Source organism: Haliotis rufescens, unplaced genomic scaffold (assembly GCF_023055435.1).
Source record: "Haliotis rufescens isolate VD_foot unplaced genomic scaffold, xgHalRufe1.0.p SCAF_2, whole genome shotgun sequence".
In the NCBI taxonomy this organism is placed as follows: domain Eukaryota; kingdom Metazoa; phylum Mollusca; class Gastropoda; order Lepetellida; family Haliotidae; genus Haliotis; species Haliotis rufescens.
Genome location: NW_025963890.1, coordinates 77,650,025 through 77,671,482, shown reverse-complemented (window position 1 = coordinate 77,671,482; position 21,458 = coordinate 77,650,025). Strand labels below are relative to the sequence as shown.

At 39.3% G+C, this 21,458-nt stretch overlaps 2 protein-coding genes across 12 annotated transcripts in view; both read left to right on the top strand.

Annotated features, from left to right (window-relative positions):
- The first annotated feature begins 2,282 nt into the window (after positions 1-2,282).
- On the top strand, positions 2,283-15,690 carry LOC124125704 (multiple epidermal growth factor-like domains protein 10). The gene is made up of 12 exons (XM_048400605.1): positions 2,283-2,385; positions 3,716-3,850; positions 4,216-4,422; positions 6,383-6,619; positions 7,050-7,184; positions 7,321-7,467; positions 8,010-8,150; positions 8,249-8,398; positions 8,714-8,863; positions 10,062-10,211; positions 10,535-10,684; positions 13,715-15,690. Exons 1-12 carry the CDS (start codon positions 2,331-2,333, stop codon positions 13,738-13,740), a joined length of 1,683 nt encoding a protein of 560 aa, XP_048256562.1. The 5' UTR covers positions 2,283-2,330; the 3' UTR covers positions 13,741-15,690.
- Positions 15,691-17,442: 1,752 nt separating this feature from the next.
- Positions 17,443-21,458, top strand: part of LOC124125703 (multiple epidermal growth factor-like domains protein 11) — a 41,146-nt gene continuing 37,130 nt past the window's right edge. For 5 of the 11 annotated variants that reach the window (XM_048400583.1, XM_046489060.2, XM_048400584.1 and 2 more), the window contains exon 1: positions 20,877-20,999. In XM_048400583.1, the coding sequence (XP_048256540.1) occupies positions 20,900-20,999 (100 nt within the window). In that variant the 5' untranslated portion in view covers positions 20,877-20,899. Of the gene's footprint in view, positions 17,791-20,869; positions 21,000-21,458 lie in introns of those variants that run through there. The other 6 variants (XM_046489057.2, XM_046489056.2, XM_046489058.2 and 3 more) reach the window with 5 other exon arrangements.

The window sequence follows — 21,458 nt, the reverse complement described above, 5'->3', positions numbered from 1 at the left end:
GTAATTATGCAATTAAATACAAAACTTCAGTAACCGAGAAGTAAGACATTATTAATGTGACCGTTTATTTTCATATTTGCGTCTAAATATTAGTATATTCATAGACGTTTCTGCATTATTTTGCAGTCAATCAAGCCGACAGCGCTACCTTAGTATTTCGTGGCAACGGCACCCTTCAACTAGAACAAGAAACTGTAAGAATATGAAACTAAGAATTAGAATAAATGATGAAGTTGAAGAATGATTTGACGTCCTCAATTCTCGAAACCCACACTGAGTGTTCTGTCGAATCCTAGATGGTCCTTTAGCATGATCCTCGGTTTGTCAGCACCATACCCGTTCTCCTGTGCTTTAATCCCACATTCAACTGACATAATGACTGACTGACTGACTGACATCTTACTGAGATACAGTAAAAAAAGAGCAATATCTGTATATTTCTACATGCATATTTCCTCCATGGAGATTATAACCACACCCGATTGGTGATGACCTCGGTTTTTTCGTTTAAACGTAAGGAAGTGATTTGGTCACATTCAGTTTTCAGATTGAGTTCTTACTTTGAGAAGGAAAATTAAGCAGAATCATTTTGATTTGTAGAATATTTAAGCGGTTCGAGGACTGCTTATCTCAGTCTACGCCACTCACGAAACATCTGTTTCAACCACGCTTCATGGCAGACAGAATATTTGAAAATAACCCTAAAATATCATCTCTATGTACACGACGTGAAAACAATTATCTGCTACAATTCAGGTGCATTACCTTCAACCCAGGAGGTAGTCGCCAACAGTTTACCAACAGCAGTCACAGTGAGCAACTGCATGTGCAGGTCGACACGCCCATGGACTGGGATTCAAACACATGCAGACAAGTATTTGAAACTCTTCTCTTTGGAATGTCTACGCAGGCCTATCCTAAAACATGCATTATCTCACACGTGAGTAAGTTGAAGAAAAGTGTTTTTCCAATGTACAAATATCGTCATACGGTACGTTTGTTCATTCCAACTGTTCTGTGAATGATTTTGCTACATGTAGCTTCACGTGATAGTTTCTCAGTCAATGACCTGTTCCATGACAGTGAAAACACACGTGCGCATTATAAGATGTTTTAAAATCTAACTCATAACTACTCCACACTTTTCAGCATTTTCTTGTCGATAAAGATGCAAAAGACAAGACAAGATTTCTATTGACTTAACTATTTGATAGGAGAGTGGCCTCAATCGTCAGCAAGAAAACCAAATACATAGTTCGATTTAACCCAGGCTCGACATACCCGACTCGATCATATTCACGTCTGATCTAGCCATCAGTAAACAAACAAACCACTTCGTAAAAACATGTAATGAAGACAAAAACATTCTTCACACATACATCTGGATTATCAACTGATCAGGGTTACTTTTAACTCATCTTTAACTCTTGGAACTACAAATTGAGATTGAGATTATTTGGAATTCGACACATCCATTTTGACACATTCGGGTTAAATTAGTGATAAATGTTTGCCGAGGTCGTACTGCGAGTTCGACACAACCGAACACATAAACGTTCGAAATAGCAGGGTTCGACTTTACGTTCATTGAATAGACCTAAAACTGTCCGTATATGAATACGTTGTCATGATTGTAAGCTCTATAGTACCTTAAATCAATAGTGTCAACGGAAAGGGTGATTCATGTGTGAGAACTCCCTCTTTGTTTGAGGAATATGCCGTATGTAAATTATATTGTCATATTTCAGTTTCACCAATTTCCAATGTGTCGGAAATATTCACTTTAACTATGTTATTTATAAAATCGGTCAAATTCAAATAAAATGTGTAAATAGTGTTTTCCACCATTGTAACCTTCAAGCTATATCAAGAAGGCTTCCAAATGGTGTATTTGGATCAAGCAAACCACTGGTTGATATCACTAGCAACTGTTTACGACGCCTATGGCACGCAGTTACTCAGATCACACTTATGATGTACATTTATTGGCTTTACGATAAGCACGGAGCTCCCAACAAACACATATCTCCCTGCGTCGTCATGCACGGTCTGCTTTTTTTACCTGGTGGAGAAACTCGTCTATATAGACAAGCTTAAACAACATATGTCTACTCTACAACAAGTGATGAAACTTATCGTATTATTCATTATAGCATGTGTCCAAACGGCTGTAGAGTCTGTGTTTCGTCATGTGTGGAGCAAGTTGTCATAAAAACCGACACGAGCCACAGTCTCTTTTGTCCAAAGAATTTCACTGCACGGTTTCACACAATAAGCAGATATTCACAGGACCGTAATCATCTTCCTGGTCTGTGCTGCAATATGTGACGATGGCGGCGTGTGTCGGTGTTGTGTTCTTGTTTGCCTGCCTCAGTGTCGTAGCTGGTAAGTCATTTTATTACGTATAGGTGTACGTATATCTATGTACGTTATGACAGTCAAGTTGTGTCATTTATATAGTTTAAAACGTATCAGTTCACTGTGTTCCTAACGTAATCACTGTGTGGTGAACAGTAATCTATCTCCCTTCTACAGGTTAATTTAGAAAGTAGTATGACCAGTTTTACACAAAACGAGTCGTGTCGCACCACCCGACATTAACCCTACCATGGCAGAATCACCAGACTTGTTAGTGTGAGGATGTCAGCCGTGATACAATAGGTACGGTGAGTGAGTGAGTGAGTGAGTTGGGTTTAACGCCGCTTTTAACAGTATTCCAGTTACATCACGGCGTGTCAGCTTGATGTGGGAGGAAAGCCCGAAGTGATGCAGGTCTCAGACGTTTACCACTTTGGTGAAACCCACGGGCATGGGTATGGTGCTGACAAACCTAGAAACATAATTGGAGTGAACCGGGATTCGAACCCACAATCATAGGTTTCTGGCGTGTCCAGGGGACGCAACTCTGCACAGCGAATCGCGGCGTCTCAGACGACTGGGCCACCCGTGCCCCCCAACAGGTACAGTGTATTCGGGAAAGCATAATACTCATGAGCAAAAGCAGAGTTACACTTTAAATGAGCCTGTTAGTATGTCACTTTACCGGACGGGCTATAGGGGCATGGTGTCCCAAAAGCGTTGGTTAAGGGAATAATGTGCAATGGCTGTATCGCTATCCCATTGCTGTGTTCAGGGTGACACCAGCGTGACAAGACATGGAGAACAGTCACACATGGGAAGCCTACCAGGGTATGGGTCAGACAGATGTTTTCACAAACCTGTTTTTCTTTTTCCAGTGAATATGGCATAGTGACATTCGTGATCACATGACGTTACTTATACTGTATGGAATGCACGGAAGAATTGTCCTCAACACAATATGTAAACGAAATTGTAAAGCAATTCTATTCATATATAAAGATCTGCGTTGATGCCTGACTACGTGTCTTCTGTTCTTTATTCCGTGTACCTTGTACATCGGTTTTACCTTCAGGCGGTGTCATACTGAGTCATTACTGACTGCCGTGAATTTGTGAACACATGTACTGTACTTAAAACTATACCACTTTATATCTGTAAACACATATACTATCTGCACAACTTTACATCTTTGAACACATATAATATATGTACAACTACGAACACTGTGTTGATCATGAACATCCATACACATACTGTGGAGGCTATGAAACTGCCAATATGCCGAATGTGCTCTCATGTGGAGTGTAACGGTCTGTACTTGATGCATATAATTTATGCATCATTTCTGTTACAGGTGACTGTACGCCAGGTAAATACGGCTACAGATGCAGCTACCAGTGTCACTGTCCCCTGGTCAATTGTAACCCTACTTCCGGTTGTCAACCTGCACATTGTTCAGAGGGATGGTCCGGTCCGACTTGTCAGAATGGTAAGCATGAGAATGTGGATTGTTTCAATCAATGCAGTTACAACAATTTACATTTGGTAGCAACGTGCATGAACTGCATCTTAGGATACATTCGTACAGAGTATACATGTATGAACGCTGACCGGAATGTTGATATAGATAAAGCGACAAAACCTTTTCATATCCAACAGAAATATGTATATAAAATATAAACTGACCTGAAAACTGGTCCTGTCATATTTTGACATGTTCCTCGTTGCTATGTATTATCCATATACTAGTACATATGGTCATCGCTCTTATGGTGTCTGCTTTATTCGCTCCTTTTTACATTACCATAACATGATGTTTATGTTATTTAGGAATCACTCTGTTGTATGTCACAGAAAATATAGCCCTAAACAAGACAACATCATCAAGTAGTGTCTTTTTCCCATCATCGAACGCCGTCAATGGGGACACAAGAGGCGGTGATGAACACAGATGTTTTCATTCAGTGTATGATGATGCCAGTATAACATCTGCCTGGTGGAGAGTGGATCTCGGAAAGGAAACACTGGTGCGTGACGTCGTCATATACTTCAGAACTAATTGTGAGTATTACGCCAGATGTTCATTAAACATGTTCTACTGGCAGCACAGCATGGTGCAGTCGACACAGGCAGAGAGTATTGTCGGCTCGTCACATTTATGGACCACGATAACAGCGGCTCTGCTGACATAATGACAACTGAATACATATCAGAGCAGCAGATCATTGACTGTTTCTTTTATTGGCGACCTGCATATTAGCATGTACTAACATCGAAATGGCAACTTGGGATGCAGAAAATAGCAAAATGGATGACAAATATATCATGGATCAACCATATTTAAGAACTAACTTTAAGTTGGGGAAAAAGCATCATCACGTCTCTCTTATTAATATGATTGTATATTATATCAAGTAAAATATAATAATAAAGTGATATTAATGTGGACGCAGCATTAAACAAACATCACTTGTCTCTCCTATGTGACACTGGCACGGTCATTGAATGAACTGTTGGATTAAACGGAGCCATAGAGTACTTACTGTACTACAAAACCTCACTGTTATGTAAATACTGGAGCATATGAGTCAAAATACTATGTCCTACTGAAAGACAGAGACCCAGTTGGGTCGATAAATGATATTTCCAATTTACTCTGAGGTCATGTTGAACAGTGTTAATGCAATTGTGTGTCATTACATAATCACCATTTCGAGGAGTGATGGGGTAGCCCAGACGTTAAAGCGTTCCCTCGTCACGCAGAAGGCCCAGGTTCGATTCCCCACATAGGTTCACATCCTTGTGTCTCCCACCGTAATATTGCTGGAATATTGCTAAAAGCGGCATAAAACAATACTCACTGACTTGAACTATTTCGACCAACTCTGATCTCACTTACACACTCTGCATACATCAAAATAGCCGCATAAATAATCGAAAATGATTTTGAATTTGGCCACATATCCTGTTGTTCAAAGTAATGAATGTTGTTGTCTGTTGCGACGTGGTTAGTTCCATGCCATGCCATGCATATTGTTGTGCTTTAGGATATAGGAGGGTGTTAGTAATCAGATGGTGACACTTTCTACTATCACTTCACTTTGTGTAAAATACTAAGTTAATAACATATTTACAGTATCTAAAAATGCTGTTTTATTTCTCATTGTGTGTGTCTTACTGCGACTGGGAAGACCATTCTCTGTCATAGGTGTTGGGACAGAAGAAGGCTTTCGTGAATAACAATATACATAAATGATCTTAATGCACGAATTGAACCTGAATGTAACAGCTCTATAGATTATAGTTGGGCTAGGACATAACTTTAGACATCGTTCATCTGCGAATCATGATGCTAGCAGCAACAAAACCTGAATGAATGTCCTGCTAGGAATCATTGTCATAGTGTCAAAACATCATGAATCAATGTCCACGGATACAACATTGTCCTGGCAGGATAATATATGATAAATCTTCGACCCATGGTCCTAGTACCAACATATCCACATTGGAAAACGTTCGGTTTTACATGATAGCCAAATACGGAATAGGTGCGTAAATCAGTTTATATTGCACACGTACGTACGCATCCATGTCACAGATCATGCTCGTCGTGGCCTTAAGTTTAACGTCATTAATCTGTTCTCCAAACTGATAGATGTCAAATACCGTCAGGTTTCAAAATTATTGGGATTCATTTTCTTGCTAACTGTTCCAGATAAGATAAAATGAAATAGGTCGAGTCGAATAAGGACTTGTAGTTAAATAGATAATGCAGGAAAAAATATTTCACTGAAATATGATAGTCTGGAGTATGCATACGGGGTAAATGGTTTTCCTCTTAAGAATGTCCATTGTAATCATCTGCTTTATGACACAGACATGTGGGACTACATTTGCAACCGACACACTGCTGAAACGTTGGTGGATAATGCTGTAATTCATGTTGTAATTCATCACTGACTAGCGCCCGTACGAAATACTAGATTTCATCGATTGCCATTACACTTTTCATACGTAACAGACATATTTCGTCGGAACGGTATCCAGATATACATCGCTGATACTGACGCCTCCCCAACTGATGGAGTCAACTGCTACACCATGACAGGAAACAGAAACGGGACGGACATACCTGATGTTTTGAACGTCACGTGTTCTGGTGAAGGACGCTTTCTGGTCCTGTACACCACAACTGTAAACAACGAGAAAAACAATGTCAACGTACCCGTCCTGGATTTTTGTGAAGTGAAGGTTGAAGGTTGGGTCATTTATGGTATTTCCTGTTCTTGAATATATACAAACAAATAAATACGTGATCTGATATTAAAAAAAAATTAATCGTTTGGTGTGAATATGAATTTCTCATGTGTTATTTCTAATATCGCATACTTGTTGTCGCGGAAATAACTGACACATTGGTTGTGGATATTGCATTCTTCGTGCTGTAAACATGATGTACATTTTTAAAATGTGTTTTGTCCGTATAATCATACGTGGACTTCACTGCGATGTTGTATTATATTTACTACAATGTTTTTCTTGGATATTGTAGGAATTATAGCATCATTTTACTGGCAAAATCTTGGTACACATTGTGTATCTTTTTCGCATTCGTCCTCAATCTCTCAGTTCGTTAATTGCCTACACTGGAAATGCTACTTGATTGTTTTGGTGTATTGCATTATAAGTGTGTGGCCCTGGTACCTTCGGTGCTGACTGTGACAACTACTGCCACTGTGACGGCGAGGTGTGTAACTACGTGAGCGGCGTCTGTCCGAGTGGAGACTGTCTACCAGGCTGGCAACCAGACAAGTGTGACACGGGTTTGTATAGTTACAGGACTTCTATTGTTAAATTGTGTATCATTACAGTTGATATCAATGTTCTGTGGTTAAGGTTTCTTTACAATGAACGAAAAGTGAATGAATAGCAAGTGTAAAATAAACGTTATTTTTTCAGTGTGTGTATTTGGCGGCTACGGAACAAACTGTAATGGGCGATGCTCAGACAGACACTGCAAGGGCGACGACTCTAGCTGTGCTCACGTTACGGGGAAGTGTGTTGAGGGCTGTAAGGCAGGATGGAATGGAACTGACTGTACACAGAGTAAGAGTATTGCAGACAGAATATTTACACGAAAATATTCCTCTGAAACATAGTTTAAACTATACCAATTAACAAAAAAGGTATGAGTGTTGTTTCTTACAATAATATATACACTATGTTTAAGAACGATTGTTCTGGGTCTTACTTTTTAACAATTAAGACAATTTCTATCTATTTCTACATGTACCTCTGCAAGTAATACATAATGACAGACACAATCAAAGTGATGGGGTACGTGTACGTTTCCGACGGGGGAACCTCTGGCGATTAGGTGTCATTTCTCCATTGGCCGATCATTCAAACGTGATTATACCGATGTGTCGTCTATGTGGTAAAGAAAATTGATAGATTGCTGTAGCAAGTCGGTGACTGCCACTGTCAGTCGAGGCACGGATCGAGTCGATAGTGTGGGTGTTCAGTTCTTCATTTTGTTCATGACAGTTGGTCGTAACGAGATAATGTATGTACATAAATTATAACAGGGAACGTAACGCCATTATTCACACGTCACTTTACTTATGCATCCCATGTCCTTATTCCAGAATGTGTAAATTCCTACGGAGAAGGCTGTGTCAACCTGTGTTCCTCTAGGAGTTGTAGTGGAAACTCTTCCTGTAATCACGTGACCGGGCATTGTGAAAATGGCTGCATACCCGGATGGAAACATATTGATTGTACAGAAGGTCAGTTTGCCCATCATTCACTATTTATCATATTATTGCCTCTTATAATTTGCTTGAGTTCACATCTTGGACAAATATATTCTTTTTCCCGTCTACAGCCTGTGTCCAAGGAGTGGAATATGACGCTGGTTGTGTTGGAAACTGCAGTGCCCGGATGTGTAAGGGAGGGAATATCAACTGTCACCGGGACACAGGCCGATGTGAGTCAGGATGTCAGCCAGGGTGGAAAGGAGAAGACTGTACTACTGGTAAACGGCATCGACAAGTGTTATATTGAAGTTCATGATGTGCATAGAATCATAACATAAGTCTAATAAATAAAATAACTGTACATTTTACCCATCTTTGACTTGGCACACTGGTTAATGATGAATTTCTTTAAGAACTAATGTCTATACGCTCTTAGTTCGTTTCTGTATACAGCTTGTATTCTTTTCATTGGCAGCATGTATAACATGGGTGGGGGGTGGAGCTGGTTGTTTGGGTAACTGCAGTGCCCGGATGTGTGAAGGAGGGTCAGGCACAAGACCCTGGCATACATATTCCTTTTTTTCCATCTACAGCCTGTGTCCAAGGTGTGGAATATGGAGCAGCATGTGTGGGTAACTGCAGTGCCCGGATGTGTAAAGGAGGGAATGTCACCTGTCCCCGTGATACAGGGCAGTGTGAATCAGGATGTCAGTCAGGGTGGAAGGGGGAAGACTGCACTCAAGGTAAGAAACTTTCCATATTCCATTTAATGCATGTGTACATATTTATTTACACAAATTTGGCTCCGGGGTACAATAGGTCTTCAGCAACCCATGCTTGCCGTAAAAGGTGACTATGCTTGTCGTAAAAAGACGACTAAAGGGATCGGGTGGTCAGGCTCGCTGACTTGGTTGATGCATGTCATCGATCCCAAATGCGTGGATCAATGCTCATGCTATCAATCACTGGATTGTCTGGTCCAGACTCGATTATTTACAGACCGCCGTCATATAGCTGGATATTGCTGAGTGCGGCGTTAAACAACAAACGAACCATCCAACCAACACAAATTTGGCTGGTAAAGACAGTAGTTCACTTCCATGAAAACAATGCTTCTTGATTAAACAATTGTATAGGATACATATTGAGCCGTTCGTAAAAGATAACTTAAAAACTATACTGTCATATCTTTCGTAAAACACTAGTCGCATGTCTCGAAGCATATTGATTGTACAGAAGGTTAATGTCCTCTCCATTTATTATTGATGATATACTCTTCAAAGAAAGGAACGCAAAACGGATATTTTTGGCAAGACAAGCAAAAGTAGCAGACCAAGAAGTGCAAAATGAAGAGGTTTAATGTTTGATAGTGTCAGTGACAAATTTTCCGGATCAAAATGATCACAAAATGGACATGCAAACCATTAGTCCGGAAACACGTACGAGTCGGAAAAAAACCCGTACCAAGTGCATTAACAAAAGGGCCATGGGGCTGCACGTACTGCACGTGCAACAGCACTATGAACTGTCTTAAAGTGCAGGGTTTTTGATTGCCTGGCATCTACGTTAATCAAACAGTGACAGTATTTTCCTACCAGCCTCAAATCAGGCTTTGCGTTTCTTTTTTTGAAGAATATATTATTGCCACTCAGGATACGCATGACTACACATCTTGGACGCATGCAATACAGGTCAGTGCGAGTTAGGATGTCAGTTGGGGTGGCAACGCGAATATTGTACCAAGGGTAAATGACACGTAACTGTGTTGTGATAATTTGGATAGAATTGTTACAGAAATCTGAATTTATTTGTAGATTACGTTGTGAATTTGTGTCAGCTCACAAATGACATCCTGGTTATAGTAGAAGTATGTGGTACATTGTGGGCTGAGTGTCATGAACAAATGGTTTGGTTGTTTTCCTAATTGTTTTCCGTCTACAGCCTGTATCCAAGGTTTGAAATACGGCGCTGGATGTCTTGATAACTGCACTACCCGCATGTGTGAGGGAGGGACCGGCACCTGTCCCCGGGATACAGGTCGCTGTGAGTCAGGATGTCAGTCAGGGTGGAAGGGAGAAGACTGTACTTCAGGTAATAGACGTAAGAAAGTGTCACACTCCACTTAATACATGTGTGAATTCTAGTGAAAGAAATGTATTTTACCCTACTCCAAAACGTCATGCTGGATTTCTTGCACACTGTTGTGACTCAAGTTCAGAACAAGTCCTAAATACGCAATTCATATTGCAATCAATACGGTATAAAGTTGCTTTAAAACGTTATGACAACGTTGTAATGTACACAGTGTAAACTGATCAGTCAATATAACATTACCCTTTACAGATACACACGTAATAATAAACAAAAAGCAATTGAATTTAACATTCTCTGGACAAACGTATATCTGTTCCTAGCATGTGTCCAAGGAGATGAATACGGAGCTGGATGTAAAGGTAGCTGCCGTGCCCGGAAGTGCCTTGGAGAGTCGGGCTCCTGTCCCCGGGATACAGGCCGGTGTGAGGATGGGTGTCAGTCTGGATGGGAGGGAGAGGACTGCGCCAAAGGTAAGAGGACAATAGGCGTCATGACTTAATCCAGCTCTACTGAACTATTACGAAATGGAAATTTAACTGCAACTGCGACTAACTTCGTATATAGCTCACTTATTGACAAACTTCGACCACAGTGGCTCAAACAGAAACTTTATGTTTTCGTTGTTTTAGTGGCATAGGTATTTTACTTTCAATATTGATAAAGAATGAATAAATTTGTAATTTATGAGTATACATATATAAACCGTTTGTGTCCATCCTGTTCTGAAACTAGATACATTGATAAATCCGATAAACACATACAAACAATTTCGAAGATGATTTGTTTTCGTGATCAAAGGCAACACCACTTCCTGAGAAAACGTTTAATGGTTCGCAGGTTCTTAGGTTCCAAAGGGAAATTGCCAACATTGCTTTCTGCGATGATAGGCTTACGACAGGCCTAAGGAAAAAGGAGGTGATTCGGTTGTGAGCAGTATCCGTAGAATGGTCTTGACCACTAACGACGCTCGTATCAGTTATCAAAGGGGGATCATCGTCAGCATAATGTATTCCGTCTGAAGTAATGATTATTTATTAGCGTCCGTGTGTAACACATGTTACAGACATCAATAAGAAGATATACTGTAAAGAATTATTTCTGACAATAATCGTGTAATTCCCCTTAACTGCATTTACTCTGCGGGAACAGATCTTGTCATTTCAAGATGACTTAACTTTTTTTTCTTTCATTTAAGTTGTGTCAAAAGCAAATCATATCGATATAACATTGCTTGTTAAACATTTGTGTAAATGCCGAGTAAGAGATGGCAATTTACCTGTGACACACAATTTTGGTCGATTTACGTTACCGGTTACATTGGAATGCGATAAACCAATTGAGGGTATATTCTCACACTTACAGAAAACAAAGTAAGTTCCAATTCCTTAAATAAACGACACAGTTCATTGTTGATTAACGAGCGTACTTTTTATTAATTTTATATCTGAAATAACATAATATTGTCACCCGACTTTCACCTCAAAGAAATCACCAATTGTGAACAACAATGTTGATGTATGACATCTACGTTTACAAAATGGCGTGTCCATTGACATCAGTATGAGAGATTTTACGAGGAGTCTTTCGTTATTTCGGGTTGTAGCTTTCACAGGTGAGCTTGAAATATACGTGATACAAGAGGCATCTCAAAACAGACGTGATTTTGTAAACACTATCCAAAAGGGCAGAAAGTTCACTTTGGCGTTCTTGTTTGCATATTTTCCAAAACATTCCACATGTAATGTTAGCGGCGACGTTTCACAATGACCATTGCTGATTTGTTTAAAAAAAAACATTACCAGCGATCACTACAATGTTATTTTTTTAAATTAAATTCTCCGAGTAAATATTATGTGAGGTGAAATGGGGTTTAACGTCGCGTCCAAGATTATTGCACTCATATAGCGACGTGCATGTACATGTGTGTGTTTGTGTGGCTGCTTGTACTAGTCCGGACTGATGCCGATTTATAGTGCTAGCTCACTGAGATACCATGCCGCAGTTAAACATGAATGCCCCACTCAGACACAGTATACTGACTCCGAGCCGACCAGTCCTTGTTTTAGCCCCTTAATGCCGAGCGCCAGACAGGGTAACAACAAGTACCATCTTTTAACGTCTTTTGGTATGACGCGGTCGGGGATCGAACCCCGGACCTTCCGCTCTCCAGGCGGACGCTCTACCACTAGACCACGGAGTCAGTCGGGTATATATTAAAAAAATTGATTTAAAAATATACACTAAATATATGATTATTTAGTAATGTATTACAAATGTCGAAATTGACTATATACCGAACTTTCAGAGGCCATACAGTAATTTTCCATTGCCTAAAATGAGAGTTCCAACAGAATTTCCAACCTCAGAGTATATTGTGTTCGGGATGAATTTTGAATTTAAGTGAACGTCTAAGTAGTCATGTTTGAAGAGGGACACACGCATACATGTGTTAGAAATGTTAATTTATTGACCAATATTGCGGATTCTAAAGATCGTGGTAAGCAAGGAAGACGACAGAGAAATGTTCAACTCGAGATTCCTCATGAATAGTAGTTAAGGTAAAAAAGTGTATAAACTTCAAAGGTGAAGTTTATACTTGGTACACGTCACATGTAGAAGTTCGTTGACAAATGAAAATTCCCATATTTCAAATAAATAGATAATGAATAGTGGTTCAGGTCAAAAAGCGAAAGGTTTAAGTTTATGCTTTGTAAACGTCACATTTAGAAGAATGTTGACAATTGAACGGGCCAATTATATCACCAGAAATCTCTTTAAAACTTTAAAATAAGTACTTATATCTATATGCCCTAATAATGTTAATAATCTCGGATAACCTAAATCTTAATTGTCTCTTATCTTATTCTCATCTTCATCTTGATCCTGATCTAACTTTAAGAAATCGGAGCCTAAACCATCATTTCATACCCATCACGTAAAACCCTAGACATCTACACATTTGGTAAGTATAACGTTCAAATATAAGCATACCACGGTTGCTTGAAGATTTCATGCACGAAAATAAACATTCCCATTTTTCAAATTAATAGAGGGAGGGTAGCTGGTGTAAAATATGAAATATATATATATGTATGTTTTACAGTACGTACACATATTGTATATATTGAACTTTGAAGTTGCACGGTTGGTGAATGAGAACTCTGTGGCCAGGACAGATCCTCCATTCAGTCACATCATTGGTGTTGTCATTGGATTGGTTGTGGGTGTCGTCCTAACACTGTTGCTGACAGGTGGCGTGCTTCTGAACCTGTTTATATATTTATATGTTTATATATATATACAAAAATGAGGTAAATGTTCACTCGGTGTAAATGTAATATATAATAAAATAATAAAGTCCACGTTAGTCCATCATCTTCTTTATATCAGTTTCATACTGATATAAAGAAGATGATGGACTAACGTGGACTTTATTATTTTATTATATATATATATAATATCTTATTTCTTCATGCACATCAACCATTTTTTTCCTGCAGGTTCTTATGGAGTCGTTGCCCTGTGAAGGGTGGAAAGGGAAAAGAGACAGCTGACTCCAGCATGACACTAGCAGACAACTACACATCTACATCCGAACTGCCACGCACTGATGGACGCAACACTCAAGACAAAGACTATGCTGGACTGGACACGGAAACGAGAGCTGACAACAAACACTATGACGTCATCCAGAATAAAGTATATGAAAACGCATAAACTCGAAGTGTGCACGTAGACATGTGACTGTACATAAGCTTCCAATGCAAGTTTATTGCCAATCTCGAAATTAGACCTGTTGTCGGTCATACAAGACGTGATTGAAGTAAGGCCTGATGGAGGTGACCCAAAAAAAATTCAGCTATCAAATGACTCCTCTGACAAAGTTAACGATGGTGACAGTAGCGGATTATCTTAATGCATAAAAAAACCTACAATAACGTTGTATTGATTTATATTCTTAATGTCACATTTGCCTCTTTTAAAGTTATGCACATATGGCCAAAATTAACCCATTAGGACCGGACACTAAGAGGAGATGGAGCCTGTATGTTATGCACCCTGTCGTCTGTTGAGGACGAGTTCCAATATCTCTCGGTTCATATGCCACAAATATTATCACCATTGATAAATACACCTGCAATAGAGAAAACCCCTAGAATCCGAACATATGTACACATCTTAAAAGAGCATATGCAAAGAAGCAAGCTTTTGTAACAGCCATGTTAAAAAAAAGTGTTTAGTCATTTGTTTTGTCAAATGTGAGAAATGAGCTCATTTTATATCTTGATCCATGTTGCACCTCAATGAATGTCACTCAGTTGAATGTAATGTACAGAATAGGTAGGATGGATGACATTGATATTTAACACTGTCTGAAAAAGGAGATATACCATTAAATAGAGACAATGCATAGTTGTAAGAGTATAGTTATGTCAATATGTGCAGCTGATATGCCCTACGTAAGGACGAGTTAGTATTTCATTATTTTATTGACTTAATACATGATGGGGACCAATTGTGCTCTCCTTCTTGCTGATCTCTTACACATATGAATCGTAATTTCTGTTCCGAGTGGCAAAGTCCAAATAAGGTAATTTGGCTGGGAGTTTAACTTAAGCTTTAGGTATATCGTAATCGTTGACAGCGTAGATATAGCTGCAATGAAATTGCATCACAATGCTTTGCAGACCATTGAGACGTCGTCGGTTACCATGACGTCACAATCAAATGACATCACTAATGGCTCTGCTACTGAAGCTGTTGTCAGTTACACGAACATAGCTTTCATATTTAATATGTAATTGTATTATATCGTCAGGTGTAAATATATTTCATAACTATTGTGCATGTCATTGTAAATATTTATCTTTGGGTATGGCCTTCAATTTCGTTCTGTGTATGAATTCGTCATTATTATTTAACAGTTCAGTAACATTTCAGTTGATTGATAAGTACATTTTCCTTATGTATTTACCTCATTTATCGCGCAGTTCTTACCTTTATTTACCGGTCAGTTTTCTGTAGAATGTATCTTCTTAGCTGTGTTCCATTTCCCGGTTTGTAGCAAGCTGCCATTTTATGTAACAGTCTGAGTAGACTTTTAGTTTCGTATCTCGTATTTAGCTTATTCAGTAGCTTCAACTCAATTTCTTATCATCTAAATATTTGATGTAATTATTCGTTTGTAGACTTAGTTCAATTAGGCTTTTATTGCTTTGTGCTTTGCTATATTTATTGTATCTTGTTTCGAATGAATTCGTTGATGACGTCACTCATCAACAGTGACAGTTGTATTCAGTTGAAGATTTGTTGTGCATGAGAGTAGACGTAGATTGTATGACGCTCCGATTTCGGATATGTTTATTTCTTTAAGTTTGGCCAAGTTGTAATTTATTCTAGTGTAATAATTATTGTTCATTGTTATATACATCTAATTACTATTAATTCAATAAATATAATTATTTATTGACTTCAATCACTTGTTGGTTGTATATTGGTGAAATTTATTTCATAAACTGTGAGTGTTGGGGGGGATTGAGGTTAACTGCCCCAAGCCTACCCCTGAAACCGTCACAGTGGTCATGTGGAGGACAATTCCAGATTTGATGCATCAGTGAAAATAAAGATGCCCGATGCAATTCACAATTTTATACTTATTCATAAACACATGATACAATCGTAATTGTAAAATTATGGCAGAGATTTCTTGTTGCTTTGGAAAGTTTTTTGTCCCTTTTACTAACCGTTGATATTTCCTTCGAGGCAAGAACGCATTTTCCTTTGTCTGTCTGATGGTCTTCAGTTATGAAACCTTCCCTAGCTTTATTTTACCATTGCAAACATATTTTGAAGAGACATCATTTTCACACTGGAACATGCCACTGTACTGTTGTGTTTGCTCAAGCAGCATACCACTTCCTCCAGTTCCTCCTCATTATCTTTACAATCCCTACATCATTAACAGACATCAAATTTTAATCGGCAATATGATCTCTAATGTTTCAGTCAGTCTAGAATGAAATATGAATTATCACTCGTATGTTAGTTAACGTCTATGTACCAACATTAAAGATACGTTGAAACAGTGTTAAAACATATGACTTACATAAATGGCTGACATTGTCTTGGGGTTTGGTGAATGATGGTCGTGATGGTTGCAGTCAGGATCCGAAGCCAATCCCTTGAAGAGATCTGGAGTTGGTACAAATAGTGAAGCATTACATGACAGTGGTAAACACGACGTCCGTTCTCAGCCAAATGATGTTCAGTGTGTTTGGTACTTACATTTGGTGATGGCTTTACCCATGTCTAAAAAACCTAGTTGCCACAAGCTAACGGACCTGCAGGAATTCACACTGACGACCAACCCATTAATGATAACGTGACACATGAGTCGAGTTTCAAGAGAGATGAGGTCTGTCCTGCAGCTGTAGTAAACACCAGCCTATAAACATGACTGAGGCATCGCGGTATTGACAATGTACAGCTTTCTATACTACTGGTAGAGCCCATGAGCATGTATCCAACTAGAATTCTTGCCATGTGTCTACATGTAATTCAGAAAAGTTATAACATCACGCCTACTCCATCCTCAGGTGATGCTAGTAACGACCGAATTGTTTCTTATCTTCTCTTTTATCACAGTCATGAGTCTTATCTGACTGACCCCTCTGCCTGCCGTTGGTTTAAGTCAGCAGCTTCACTGCTTCGTGTATGCATAATGCATAACCTTGATCTGAAACTATTTGATTTGCTGGGATTATGAGCAGTGTCGTATCTGAACATGCTAGTGTAATGAACTGTCTGGTCATTAGCATGTATATTACAAAGCAAGATACCCTTTTTATTCCCTGTTGTTACACAGCGTTGTATGGTCAGCAAAATTCTGCTGGCATCCTGGCATATTATAAATTATTTTACTGTATGACATAACATCATCCAAAGTAGTTTTACGCAGACGTATAAGTTGCAGTTGATTCAATTTCTTTGTAAGGGCAACATTTCACAACATATACTTATCCTAGTGGCGCGAAACACTCACAAATGACTAATGTGGTTTAAATGATTCATTACACAATGCACAATGTGCAGTTGCCTGGAATTTGACAAATATATGTTGTAGGTGTTTATCAATATTCCAGCAATATCATAACAGGGGACACCAGAAATGGGTTTGACATCCTGAACCGACGTGAAGTCATAATCGTGACTAGTCAACACTGTCATCACAATATGCAGCAGGAGAAAGAAGAGTTTGCCGACAGCTGTGAAGTCATAATCGTGACTAGTCAACACTGTCATCACAATATGCAGCAGGAGAAAGAAGAGTTTGCCGACAGCTGTAAAGTATCATATTATGTACGTCTTTTCTTGGCGAGAAGAACGACTATACTGTACATGACCGTTGTGGATAATCTGCGCATTGAGTAAATGTTATCACAGCGTTGACTGTCAGAGCTTGACTGTAGGACAAAGCGTCCAACTTCCTGGTGTACATATTCACTTGTCAAGATGGAGGGGCACAGGCTCGGAGTCCTGCTGTGTATCTGTGTCTGTGTGCTGGACTGTGTGTCAGGTAGGTGCTGAACAATGTACAAGGAATGGTTTTCCTTTGGAACGTTTCCTTTAAAACCATCTCTTGTTAAGGCATAAATAATCTTTAAGTTCAAGTTTATTGGGAATTGAGGGACTCATGCTGAGACGTAGTATATTGTACCTACTCACTTACCATCTCTAATTGTGGCCAGAGATAAACACATTTCAATGTTCATAAATCAACTGGGGATAGAGGGAAATAACAACAACTTTTCTAAATTGTAATATATATATCAGTTTCTAGAAACAGTTAGATGATAAAAATGAACAATTTGTGAACACATTACAACCGGCAATGACGTTTGACGGTAGAAGTTATGACAGCCAACGATCCTAAAAGGCAATCGAAAGGGGTGAAATGGATAATTTCAAAGTTAAAGGAGCATTCATTCACTCGGCGATGCATACTGCGTATGAGTCTCACACTGGCGATTTGATGGAGTCTTTCCAACTCCTCTTGCAGCGACTGGCCAAGTTCGACTAGGCGTATGCCGTTGACGACCAAAACGTCTTCCAGTCATGTCTCAGATGTTTAAATGGTCTCGGTTTATTACTTGCCAATGCATTGTATGATGTTGTGCTGCCTGAAGGAAGCATTTACGACACGTTGTGTACAGCATAGTCGTTTTTTGGCAATATGACAAGGGACGGCAAAACACGTGGCCATCGAGCAGATTAACTGCATGTTGACATTTCCTAATCATCTGACCCATAATTCATGCTCCAGTAACCTATTTGGTTCCCCGTTTAACCTTGATTGATTTTGTAGAGACTGGTTTCAGATCAGTCGGACCAGAAGTATACACACCACACAAGCATCTAAACATAGCACCCCCTGACTAAAGATCACTGTCCAAACACAATGCAATGACGTCTGCCGAATCTCAACAGACACAATGCAACACAGTCACAATGATTGTTAAACAAAAAAATACACTGCCACACTAAATGTGACATGAACTATGATGTCAAGTTATACAGAAATAAACGTTCTTGCATAGGATGTTTGTCGTCAACACCTAGCTTGGTTCTAGTACTTGGTATTGATTTATATTTCATGGTCTATACTCTTATTTCACAACACCCAGCATAAGGCTTGTGTGGGACGTACGGGCGTGGCTGAAACGTTCTGTACCTAACTCAAATGGACTGCATAAATTGAGTTAGTTTTAAAAACATGTTTCAACATAATCCACACACTTCTGCCAACGATGCTGGAGTGCCTGGATCACATTTGTGTAGAAGACTTCCGCCTGGGGCTTTGCAAATTCCTCTACAGCAGAAGTCCTTCCCAGACAGCTCTTTATTCAAATTTGAGAAGGGGTAGAAATCTGATGGTGACAAATCTGGTGATTATTTGGAATGTTCAATGAGTTTAAGGGGGCGGTCGGGTAGCCTGGTGGTTAAAGCGTTCGCTCGTCACGCCGAAGACCCGGGTTCGATTCCCGACATGGGTACAATGTGTGAAGCCCATTTCTGGTGATCCCCCGCCGTGATATTGCTGGAATATTGCTAAAAGCGGTGTAAAACCATACTCACTCACTCACTCAATGAGTGTTACGACACAGTCATGCAGTGAAACCATGGCGACAACAGACTTGTGCTCAGGTGCATTATCCCGGTGGAAAGATGCATCATATAATATACAGCATGATAATTGTCATTACGTGTAGAATCTTTCATATTCACGCATTACGATGAGATGCAATACACAACTACTTGAACTGCTTCTGTCCTATTTTCGTTTAACGTGATCTTAGTGACAATATTACTATTTCATAGATGATCCCTTATCATTACCATGGGTTTGTCAGCACCACACCCATCGTCTCTGCCCCTTTCTTTCAGCCCATATTAAACTGACATACTGACTGACTGACATCTGACTAATATACAGTACAAACCAAAGAAAAAGCGAAAGTAATGTCCGTATGTCTCTATATGCATATTTCCTCCATGAAGATTATCCCAACAGCCAATGGGTGATGACCTCGCTTTTTCATTATAACGTAACGAAGTGGTTTGGTGCCCATCAGTTTTCAGATTGAGTTCTTAGTTTGAGAAAGAAAATATAGCAGAAACATTTTGATTTGTAGGATAATTAAGCAGTTCTAGTAAACACTGCCTATCTCATCCTGTTTTAAGGCTATGTCACTCGTGAAATAAAAAGCGAAAACACGCTTATTTGAACATAAAATTTCATTGTTATGTACGTGTCGCGAAAACAATTATCTGCTACAATTTGTGTAAAACACCTTCAACACAGGGAGTAGTCGAACTAACACTATCCATATGTAAATATGTTGTCGTGGTATCTGTTAGCTGGCAGTCTATAGTTCCTTGGGTCAATAGTTGCAAAGGAACGTGTACGGGTGATACATGTGCGAGAGCTCACATTTTGCTTTAGGAGAATGCCGTTCAATCTAAAGTAAATGATTTCAGTTTCACAAATTTCCAATATGTCAGAAATATTCACTGTTATGAAGTCGATCAATTTCAAAGCAATAAATATTATTTTCCACAATGATGACATTCATGATCAAGACAACTTGCAAAGATTCAATTAGGATCAAGCAAACCAGTGGTTGATATCGCGAGCAACAGTCTTCGACACCTTTAACACGCAATAAGCCAGGCCACACTTACTATGTACATTTGTTGTCTTTTACGACAAGCACGAAGTTCCCAACAAACACGTTTCTCCTTGAATCATCATGCATGGTCTGTTATTTTCACCCAATGGAGAAACTCGTCAATGTAGGCCAGCTTAAACAACATATGTCTACTTTAAAACAAGTGATGATACTAATCGTATTATTCATTATAGCATCTTTGTCTAAAGAATGTCACTACATGGTTGCACACAATGAACAGGTCCTCTTCCTGGTCTCTGCTGCAGTATGTGACGTTGGCGGCGTGAGCCTTTTATTATGTTTGCATCTGTATGGATTGTCTTCATGCATTCAGCATCGTGTGTAAGCGTCATCTGTATGACGCGTACATGCTTCTAATAGTATTATTACATACTTAAGCCGTGGTCAGGAAAACCGACACGAACGACACTTTTGTGAAATCTACTGCATATAACAATGAATAGAAACGTTATCTCCTTCCTGTGTGTGCTGCAGTATGTGACCATGGCGGTGTGGGCCGGTGTTCTGTATTTCGCCAGCCTGAGTTACGTAGCAGGTAAGTAAGTTCTTCACCCTTAGGTGTTTCAGCACCAGCTGCTAAATATCATTCATCTGGTATCAGACTATGTACCTAGACAGAGCGGTATTTCAGACGACATTGTTTTGTTGAACTGATATCTTCCAATCACTGGGTTATTTGGCGTTATTCAGGATAAGGAAAACATTATCCAAGCGAGTTCACGTAATACGCTGATTCGAAACGTTCGATAGAAAAGCTGGAAATGTCATCGTCAGGACAGTTGCCAATAATGGATATGTTTGGTGTGTTTTTGTGTCACTCGATAGCTATATTTATTGATATCTTCTGCATCCTTCCCCACTCTTAGAAATGATTCATTTATGGATGAATGAACGTAGAACTGTCAGAAATGGAGAGACTAGAAACACGATTATAATAGTGACGAATATCTATGTACGTTATGACAGTCAAGTGGTGTCACTGATATGTTTTGAA

What these genes read in the sequence shown, in the direction of transcription:
- LOC124125704 (XM_048400605.1), top strand. Translation starts at nt 2,331, where the DNA reads ATGGCGGCGTGTGTCGGTGTTGTGTTCTTGTTTGCCTGCCTCAGTGTC. An exon ending in TTGTGAAGTGAAGGTTGAAG is followed by an intron (nt 6,620 to 7,049) that starts GTTGGGTCATTT and finishes TTGCATTATAAG; the next exon opens with TGTGTGGCCCTGGTACCTTC. An exon ending in ACATATTGATTGTACAGAAG is followed by an intron (nt 8,151 to 8,248) that starts GTCAGTTTGCCC and finishes TCCCGTCTACAG; the next exon opens with CCTGTGTCCAAGGAGTGGAA.